This window comes from Limulus polyphemus, unplaced genomic scaffold (assembly GCF_000517525.1).
Source record: "Limulus polyphemus unplaced genomic scaffold, Limulus_polyphemus-2.1.2 Scaffold142, whole genome shotgun sequence".
In the NCBI taxonomy this organism is placed as follows: Eukaryota; Metazoa; Arthropoda; class Merostomata; order Xiphosura; family Limulidae; genus Limulus; species Limulus polyphemus.
In genome coordinates this window covers 512,304-522,529 of record NW_013665752.1, presented here as the reverse complement: position 1 = coordinate 522,529, position 10,226 = coordinate 512,304, and the positions used below count along the sequence as shown (strand labels likewise).

The 10,226-nt window shown below is 31.2% G+C and overlaps 1 protein-coding gene across 1 annotated transcript in view; it reads right to left on the bottom strand.

Annotated features, from left to right (window-relative positions):
• Positions 1–10,226, bottom strand: part of LOC106474769 (NADPH oxidase 5-like) — a 37,665-nt gene that overhangs the window by 12,517 nt on the left and 14,922 nt on the right. Inside the window, exons 3-10 of the mRNA XM_022380041.1 lie at positions 10,020–10,140; positions 8,147–8,297; positions 6,426–6,636; positions 5,549–5,877; positions 4,837–5,025; positions 3,611–3,783; positions 2,943–3,131; positions 1,955–2,087 (exon numbers count right to left, since the gene is read on the bottom strand). Of these exons, the coding sequence (XP_022235749.1) occupies positions 1,955–2,087; positions 2,943–3,131; positions 3,611–3,783; positions 4,837–5,025; positions 5,549–5,877; positions 6,426–6,636; positions 8,147–8,297; positions 10,020–10,140 (1,496 nt within the window). The remainder of the gene's footprint in view (positions 1–1,954; positions 2,088–2,942; positions 3,132–3,610; positions 3,784–4,836; positions 5,026–5,548; positions 5,878–6,425; positions 6,637–8,146; positions 8,298–10,019; positions 10,141–10,226) is intronic.

The window sequence follows — 10,226 nt, the reverse complement described above, 5'->3', positions numbered from 1 at the left end:
GGAAGTTTAATTTATTTAACCAAGTTACGAACGGTATTTAGTAAGCCTACTTATTTACTTCCTCTAATGTAAATCAATAACAAATTTGGGATCCGCTTTAGAGAAACCCCGATAAAAGTGTTTTCGCAAAATACCCGTGTTCCCTAAGGGGTTAGGTGAAAATATTTACCTTTGTACAAATCTCATGTCCGAGACGATTCGTTTGGCATCATTTAGAAGTTGTGAGTGTACAAGTTTAGGAAAAAAGATTTTCGGGAATTCTTCTGGTTCCCCAAGGAGTGTGGTGAAGAATTGTACCTTTGTGCAACCCTCGGGACCGAGACGATTTGTTTGGTACCATTTAGAAGTCGGTGCGACCAGCGGTTTAGGAAGAGTTACATGACACACAGACACTGAATCTTATTATATAGATTTCTGATACTATATGAATCCTAATATAAGACCTGTATTATGACAGGTCAATATAAACTTTAGAGTCTCACCAGAGTTTTTGTGATTACTTTAAAGATAAATTATTAAAGTGTAAAATAATATATTCATATTTATTACACATTTATTATATAGTTTCATAAAATAACCACGCTCCGCTGCGGGATTATAAGGTCCCCTCATCATTCAAAGAGGCCTCAATGTACTAGTCAAGCGTCTCCATTATCTTAATTACTTCTATATCCACCCCAATGCGCCAATTATTTAATTGACTTATCTGTTCCCCTTTCCTAACTTAATTCAATTCAACTCTTTTTAAAAGCAAATAGTTTTAATTTAGTTTCTCAGATTGGTTTTCTTCCTGTGTTTTTATTGGAATCATTTTCATTCTCCGAATTCTCCATTATTCTCTGATTCATATTTTTCTTCCCATTGTTTGTCGCCGTTTCCCAAAGTTAGTTCAATTCAACTTTGTTTTTAAATTTTAAAATTTGTATCTTCCCATGTTTGTGTTGATAAAGAGTATTTGACAGAAAACATCCACATATTGTTCATTCAGTAAGTGAGGAATTAAAAAAATATGATACTTTTATATAGACCTTCAGGAAGGAGAATTGCGGGGCTTAAGGGCTATAGGGCAAAACTATAGGGCAAAAAATTGTCCAACATTTTTTTGAGTCAAACCTGAAAAATAATACCCAGGTACACACCCTCAAAATCCCGTTATTATGCATGAAAAGTTTCAGGTCTCTAGGTTCTTTCCTCTTGGAGCTATGGCAGTCGCACACACACACACAGACAGGCATTTTCATTATTATTGATTAAATTATACAATAATTTGTTTATTTAATTAACAGAATCTGATAAAATCAATAGCTTCTTTTTCAACTAAAGTGCACCTAATTAAGCAGATTGTCTATCATATCAGAATACAATTTATCAAAATTCAGAATCAAGCGCACATTTTGAATGATATAATTATTGATGAATAAATTATGTATGATTCTATATAGCTTAAACTGTCTAGAAAAATAAGTAAAAATTTACTGTGTTACTAAACATTAGTCTCTTACGTTCAACGAATTTTTAAAACGGACAAAAGTACATTTCACCAATTTACATATAGTTAATCATCTCGTCAACAAGGTAGCCCCTTTTCTAAACTTTTCAAGATTCTTCTCAGGTGTTAGCTTTGAAAAACGCAAGAGAAATACGCTTATCATGTGTTCATTATGGATGTAACAAGAGTCACTGTTACAAATTTAATACAATTATATCTCTTTTATAGCAACTGTTTTCTTTCATTCTTGACTAGCACTTACTCAACAAATTCTATGAACAATAGAAGCTTGCAGTTGAATTCTGAAAGTAATAGCAATGAAGCAAATTAATTTCAATAACACTAAGTCTACCATCATTTAAGTATTAAAATTTATCACTATTGTTAAGTGGTATAGTAATTATAGAAGAATAGATGGTTAGGTTCTATTTTTAATACTTTTTAGATTTAAATGCCAACACTTACCTTCTTGTTCTGGCGCGCTGCTGATGGTGAATGGATGCCACTCAAACTGAGTAATTGAAGGAATTTTTATAAACACATAATCTCCTGGCTGAAATTCAAAATGTCGAGGGCGTTTGATAATCAGATGAATTACCTGAAAATCATAAAATCATAGGAATATGTCATAACATTTTTGCTTTTAGTTGTCAGCAATAGAGTTACGTTAATTGCATGTTTTCAGAATCATAGGTGTGCAAATATAACATTTTAACAATTTGTCTCTCACAAGTTATTACCCAAGATGCCTTTCGTACAATGCCAGAACTCGTCAGTTGCGTTGAACAAATTCAGAAGAATGTGGAAAAAATCTGCAATTTACATGATTTTTATCTTAAATTTTATGAACGATTTAAATGAATATAATTTTGTAAATTATCTTTGTTTCTTTAAACGCAAGCCAATACAATGAGCTATTTGCGCTGTGCCGTTGCAGGTATAAAACCCGATTTTTAGCGTAATGAGTTCCTAAACTTATTGTTGAGAAAGGATGATGCTGTAACTTCTCTAGAACTGACGATTTCCATTGCACCTACACTAATCATTGTTTTTACCATAATAATTTTGCTTTTAAACCCCAGATAAACAGCTCTTACCTAAATTCCTTATCACCAAATACGCTACAATCAATCTTATTGTGTTGTTTTAACTGATAGGACGTTTATTAATTCTAAACTAAACTCATTTTTAGAAACATTTGTTTTAATTAGAATCACTTTAGATGCAGATAAAATATATTAATAATCATTTCTAATTGAGAGTTTCATCTCATTGAGTCTTCACATAATTTTTTATTGCTTGTCGCCTAACTACAATCAAGTTTAACTCATCTCTGGAACTGATAAGAGCTCATGGAAATTGCGAAATCAAATTTGAACAACTTATCTTTTGCCTACATTTAACATCAGCAAAATGCTATTTACTATACACATTTTGTATAATTTTTACCCACCTTTGACGGCAGTAGAATGCCTTTTATTACACACGTTTTTCCACGTTTACTGAAGGACATCTGGATCTTCATGAGTGTTTCTACTAAGAAAAGCAGAGCTGGTCCTAGAAACCATTTCCAGAAATTAGGTCCATGTAACAGAAGAATAATCCAGAATGCCAAGTACAGTAAGTGTGTGTAGTAGAATATCTAATGAAGAAATCGAATATTCGTCATTATAATGCGATTTCAAAAAGTGTAAGTTTAAAAACAATATTCAATAATATTATTCCACAAAAGCTGAAAAACATCCTTTATTTAACAATAATTATAAATGCTATCAATTTCGAAACCACCTAGCACTATGGATGTTTTTGGCGGGCCTCGTTATATCTAAAACTACAAAAATGCCGGTTTCTCGAAGTAAATCTCCAGTTTAATATTCGACAGGGTACTTAATATTTTATTTATTGATACAAGTAATATAAAAATGAGTTAAAAGTTGTACCCGTTGTTTGATGTAGATACTTAATATAATAGATAATTTCACCAATCTAAAAAAAAAGTAAGAAACCTTTCAAAATAGGTCATTTTAATAGAAAATGTAAGTTTATATGAGTGGATCCACGTGTGTTAACGACGAAAGCAGCTACAGCATATAACTAACACATGAAAAACTTTAAGCCTACCTCGAACATTCCACGCCGTCTAATACAGTTTAGTGCACAGATAACCATTGTTATCAGGATTACCAAGAGAATCCAGCCAGTGATACAAGCAGATCCCTTCACCCAACCAATTCCAGTTTCTGTAGAAAATAATAGCCAAGCGGCCAGATGACGATTTCCATTGGATATCCGAGCTATTGGATGTATAAAATATCAGTTCTTTCTTAAAATACTTTCTTTATGTCTTTATAAATATTTTTTGTTTGTTAACGATAAAAATGGAAACTGGAAGAAAATTAAAATAAATCAACAGCCACCATTCATGTCATAATGATTCCTTTTATAGTAATGAAAATCACTTTTTTTTTTTCAATTTTGAAGACTATCATAATAATATTCTTATTTATGTTGTTTCAACATATGTTTTTATTTCTCTTGCTTGATTTTTGAATAATTAATTCAACGTTTTCTCTATAATTAAGTATCGAAATGCTTAAAAACGGCCTTCGTATTTTATTTTCACGAACAACTTGAATTGTTAGATGCAATGTTTATCATTAGTAGAACTTTTCCATACTTTGAAAAATGCAAGAAAATATACCTATCGTGCATTCATTATTGATTATAACAAAGATACTGTTACACTGTCCTTAAAATATTGGACCGGACATGGTCTAGCAGTTAGCGTGTTCAAACTGCAAATCCAATAACGCGTGTTTCACGACCAGTTGCCACAAAATCTTCATTCTGGTCTTTCAATTCAAAAATCTGAAGAGGTATGCGAAGATGTCCCTTTCGTATTAATACGTAACATTTTGAAACAACCAAAGCTGTATAGTTAAATAGAGCTCCTGCATTTATATACACCTAGATGTTCCTGATTTATGCGTTAAAACAATTGATTTGAGAATAAATAATCAGTAGTACAATTTGGAGTTTCCGTCAGTTTCATAGATAAATATTAATCACTTGCTTAATGTTACAAGATTTATAATCAGCTGAAAAAGTATTAAGCCTAGTTTATGTGGTTAACTTCTTAAAATAACCATTTCTTTCAATCTTAAAAAAAACCAAATTACACAGCACATCACTAATACAGTTTTAGAAAAAGATATGACTCTTTAGGATAAATAATAAAATTATATTTCTAAAGTTTTGGGGTAGCAGAGCAGTTATCACAAAACTTATCAAAACACACACACACAATATTAATAAAAAAAAAAAAACGAAAAAAAAAACCTCCTTACTAAAATTGCAAATGTGCATGATTGTGTGCAAAACGCTGTAGAATAGAATAAACCAGCCAGTTAATTTATGAAAATAAACCCCTTGGTCCAGAGGCAGGTAATCTGAGAAGCCACGTTCCCGAAGAAACGTTAGAGATCGTCTTAACACTGGTAGCACGATGAACATACACGTAAAATTGAGACATTGTCCTGAGTTGGAAAAAAAAGTAATATTAAAAACAATAGATACAATGTAAATAATACTCTAAAAATAAGCTTTTTGTGTTTCTTGTTTTTGAAAACTGAATAAATTACAATGTTTCTTATTTATGTGTAAGTCTCTGTTGTTTTTTTTCGACATTAGTTTGGCCACAATTGTTATTTTTAGCGAACACAATTATTTAAAGTATCTGTTCTTATAATTAACCTTGATAATTGATTTTTAACATTGAAAATTCTGTGAAAACACTGTTATGTACATTTTTCATAAAGCAGGTTCTGAAATGTTTTGAACAAATGTTAAATTACGGTTTTAAAAAAAAGTATGTATTTTTGAGAAACTCCATACGGTTATACTACACAACAGTTTAAAACGCGATATATTAAAAAATGAAGAAATATAGATTAATTATGTCCAAATTTTAAAATAAGCGTAATAATATTAAGCGTTTTGCATATTTGCACCAAATTAAAGGAAACTGTTTAATTCCATTAGAATAAACAATACACCTACCAGAAGCTCGTGCCAAGACTTCAAAAGTAAACTTTCTTGGATAGTCTTCCAGCATAGCTTCTTCTGTTATATTATATTTTCTTTCGCGATGGGTCAGGTTATTCAAGTATTCGAATTTTGCTAGAATGTTGAGAGAGGTGTCTTTCATCTTGCTCACTTGAAGACTTCGAGACACGAAAAGTATCAAATTGATCGCCAGATATATAAACAAAAATACAGCACTTATGTAGTTATTACGAATATAGCGCCACCTCAGCTTACTTGGTAGGTAGTCCTGGAAACGTCCTGTTACATTTTCCTGACTTGGAGGTAAAAGCTGTTTCTCCGCACTACATGAAATTTCAACAGAAAAAAAAATAGTATACGTAAGACGTTTTTAAAAGATGAAGCTAAAGTATTTTTCGATACATCTAATATGACAAAACATGTCGCATTACTTCTCAAACGTTTCCCTGTTACACGTGTTTCTTATTCGTAAGTCCAGGTTTTTTAATTGAACTGTATATACATATATATATATAAAACAGTATGCTTTTATTGCCAACTTTCAGGATAAATATATTATTTTTATCCTAATTCATAATGAAGCAAGCTTTTCAGCTGTCAGTGTTTGTCTATTTTTCGTGCTCTCTGTGAATATATTTGTTTGATAAATAATTACGCTTTGACATTCAGTATGATGCATATAATTACGTTATAAAAAAACGGCATAGTTGGTGAATACTTAATTATTGCTAACAGTGGAATAATTTTTGATGCAGTTTCACAAAGCAGACCTAGGTATTCTTTCATGGTATTTTTGTATTTGTTTCTATGAGTTCTAATTACTTTAGAAACTTTCTGAGCCATAGGAGCACCTGGTATTGTTCTCAATTACCTTATAGATAAGTTTTCGATAAGACCCGGATGGCGGTTTAACTGAGCTCGGAACTTTTCAAAAGAAATAACTCCGCTCTTGTCAACATCGGCTTCTTCAAACAAGGTCATTACGAGATCTTGAAGCTGGACATCTGTGAAAGTGAGGCCATTTTCTTGCATACACTCCTTGACTACCATATCCAGCTCACTTGGCTGAAGAAAACCATCACCTGCGCAAAAGTTCAAATTAAGAAATTACAGCAAACTAAAGAACATTTTTTAACAGAACTTTGGTTTAATATAAAACTTACAAAGTTTCACTTATAATATATGAAATGTTTGCATCATTAACATTATATGCTAGCTGTCATACCCGTTCAACAAAAGTGAAAGGCATAAAAGCCTCCGGGGGCACAACATAAGGGGTTAAATTGTAACATGTACCTATCGAAACCAAACATTGCTTAAATCATTTCTAGTGGTCTAGACATTACCCACTTCAAATTTGTTTGGCAAGCCAATTATAAGAGGACACTAACACATATTTTTTTTTTCAAATAATGGTTTAGGCTCTTTGCGAAACACAATGTCTAAATTTTTATCATTGTATTATCACTTCCCGAGTAAACTGAACATAGTTATAACACTGTGGTCTTTTTATTCGTATTTCGAATTTTTGTTTAGTTGTACACGTGAATACTAATAAAAAAGTTTTACAGGTGTAGTCATTGTGTCATAAGCTATTTTACATATTTATGTGTCTCCTTGTTTGATAATATTTATTTAATTTTGTGCATTAAAACTGCCATTGCCTATCCCGTACTGTATTATCAGTGTTTGATGGAAATAACTTCTTTTTATCAAACCATTTTGGCTGCATAGACGTACGATAACAGTCCTGTTATCAACATAGCGCTACCGCCATCAGATACTTTTAAGTATAGATGTTAGATGTTTGTGTTTGAAATAGAATATTGGGTTTAATATGTAACACAAATGTATAACCAGCTTCTGAAAGGAGTTATGAGAAGCTCAATAATTCATAATCCTCCTTGTGCCAATAACTGTAACAGTTTTTTTTTTTTTAGAAAAAAAAACGAATGGAAGTTTGAGAAATGATTAGGTGAAAGGCCTGAACACAAATAAATATTTCTGGCTGCATGCGAAATATAGCTAAGGATGTTCCATAAAAGAAGTATGTATGAACAGATATAATGCAGATACTTAACTGTTTTTGTTAAGTATTTTTTATGTTTCTTGGTGTGAGGCTAGTTTATAACAATTTAGTGCCCTGCTTATTGCTCTGTGAGAACCCAGTTCGAGACAGAAATATTTGCTTGTTTCAGCTACATATTTTTAACGTATAAATTTTTGAAGCTTAACAAACATTAAACCAGCTTGGAATTTTGCAAAGTAACATCTTGTTTGTAAACAAACGTTTTTTTCTTGTCTTTTGTTCTCCCTTTCATCGTACGTTTTTCCAAGTTTTCTTTTTTTTTTTTGTATTAGCCTTATAGGAAAGTTTTCGATCAAATTTCTAACCTTGACTTTGCTATATTATATTATATATTATATATTTGCGATATATTATATTAAATTGTCTGTAAATCTACACACTGATAGTCGTAGATTTTGGTTTATAATAATTATTGGATATCTTTTAGCATTTCACAAAAGCAAATTCTCAGAATAAGTGTGAAAATAAATTATGTGCCTGCGAGTATAAAACAAGTTTCTCACCGTCAATATCATAGATGTCAAATATAGACTTTAACTTTTCTTCTGGTTTCTGTATAGCGAACTTCTTTATCCCTTGTAGAAACTTTTCAAGAGAAATAGAGCCTAAGTTATCAGTGTCGTATAGCTGGAACACTCGTTCGCTGAAGAATGTCTACATAGAAGATAGAGCAACATTTTTGATTAATTTATCAGGCGGAACATATATCGACTATTCTCAAATCTAGGATGTGTGTTTATTTGCGAATTGTTCTTGGATTAAAAGCATAAATAATATTCAATGTTAAACTGGTACACCATTAAAAACATTTTATTTAGGCCTATCTATGGCCTTCAAAAAGTTGACGACTCTACATGTTTCGACGTCATAACGTCATTCTGAGGAGTGTAACATGTAACGAGTTGGCTTGTGTTCTTATCCAACACGATACCTCAGGTGATGACAAAACCTTGTCGAAACGTTGTACATTTGCTATTATGTTAAAATTATATTAAAGTTTTTCTTCATTACCCATTCAAGCCGTCTCCAGCCATTATTAGTCTCAAAGTGGGTTCCTCGTCACCGAATTTGAATATCTCAAGTAAATACTACCTGTGTACACTTTGGATCCATTAGGTTCATTTTCTCAAAACTTACGACAAAATACTGTCATTAACTTATTGAAAACACAGCTGTCTTATTGCAGCTGTGATATTGGAAGAGTCATAATTCTGTTCGTAAGAAATATTTCAACTATACTTTTGTTGTGGTATAAGAAAAAGTTTTTCATGATAATTAGGCGAGGAGCAGTTTGCAATTGACCAGGTCTTTAAATGGTCTGCAATACTGTGGAATGATAACATTCAGCCTTTCATGATATTTTCAACTGCAAATATTCTGTTCTTGTAAGATAATAATCTTATGTCTTACAGGAACTTTTTATTTTCTGGAGCCATATTGGAAAATTAGAACACAAATATGGAGCACTAAGGAAAGGAACGATTACGGAAACATTCTACAGCTTTACTTGTATGAGAGTACTAGAGTCAGTTTGTGTTTGTTATGCATCACGTTTTGCCTCTTAAATTAACTTCTAATAATGATAAATAACGTATGTTTTCTCCACTATATTTAACATGAAATTGCTTCCAAATTACATAGAAATTATTATATATTCTCGACTAAATAATTCTATGAGAAGTCAAACAATTAAAAAATTAAAATTTGTTAGGTTGTGCAGGACTTTTACCATTCACTGTATTAAGCTTTTGTTTTGTAACGTAATTATTTTATATTATTGAATGTATTTATTATTATGTCAGCTATCGTAGATTTTTGTTTTGAATATTCAGTTACCTTCTTTCTAAATATTTTTAATTTGTGTTATTCGTTATTTGGATGAACCTAAAAATATTTCCATTTTAATGTAGCAGTCAGGTTTTGACACAAAATACAGAAAAGGATAATTCCCTTTGATTTATTCTTTTAGCATTTCTTTACTGAAGGTTGGGTTGTTATTTTCTCTAGACTTTACTGATAAAAAGACACAAGAATGTCCTATCATTTGATTTTAATAGTGCTTTGTTGTTAGCTTTGAAAGTAACCCACCAAATCTTCTTTCCCTGGATTTTTTTGCCTACATCACCTATAATGCAGTACGATAGTTATTTCTAAGATTTATTTCTATGACTCATTTGATATTTCGAATTGTGTTTTCAAATTTAATTTATTTTTATCAATAAATGAGACACTAGAGGAACAGAAAAGCAATACAATATCTTGTAATATTTGGAAGTATATATTTCGGTCTCTGTGATCAAAAAGAACAAGTGTCTAATCTAATCAATAATATTAATATTAAGAACCACATCCTATGGTGAAAAAAATATCACCTACATTTTTCGATTGAATTATCTTCTTGAATTGATCCAGGTTTAGTTCTTTCTGCTCTCCAGCATGTCGCCTGAACATTTCTTCAAAATATACCAAATATTTTGGTGAAAAGCCACGTTGTGATCTAAAGAGTAAAAAGCTAGTTTATATTGCTAAATACTTTGTTAAATTAGGGAAGAAATATAACTTTTGTTAGATTAAGCTTACTTT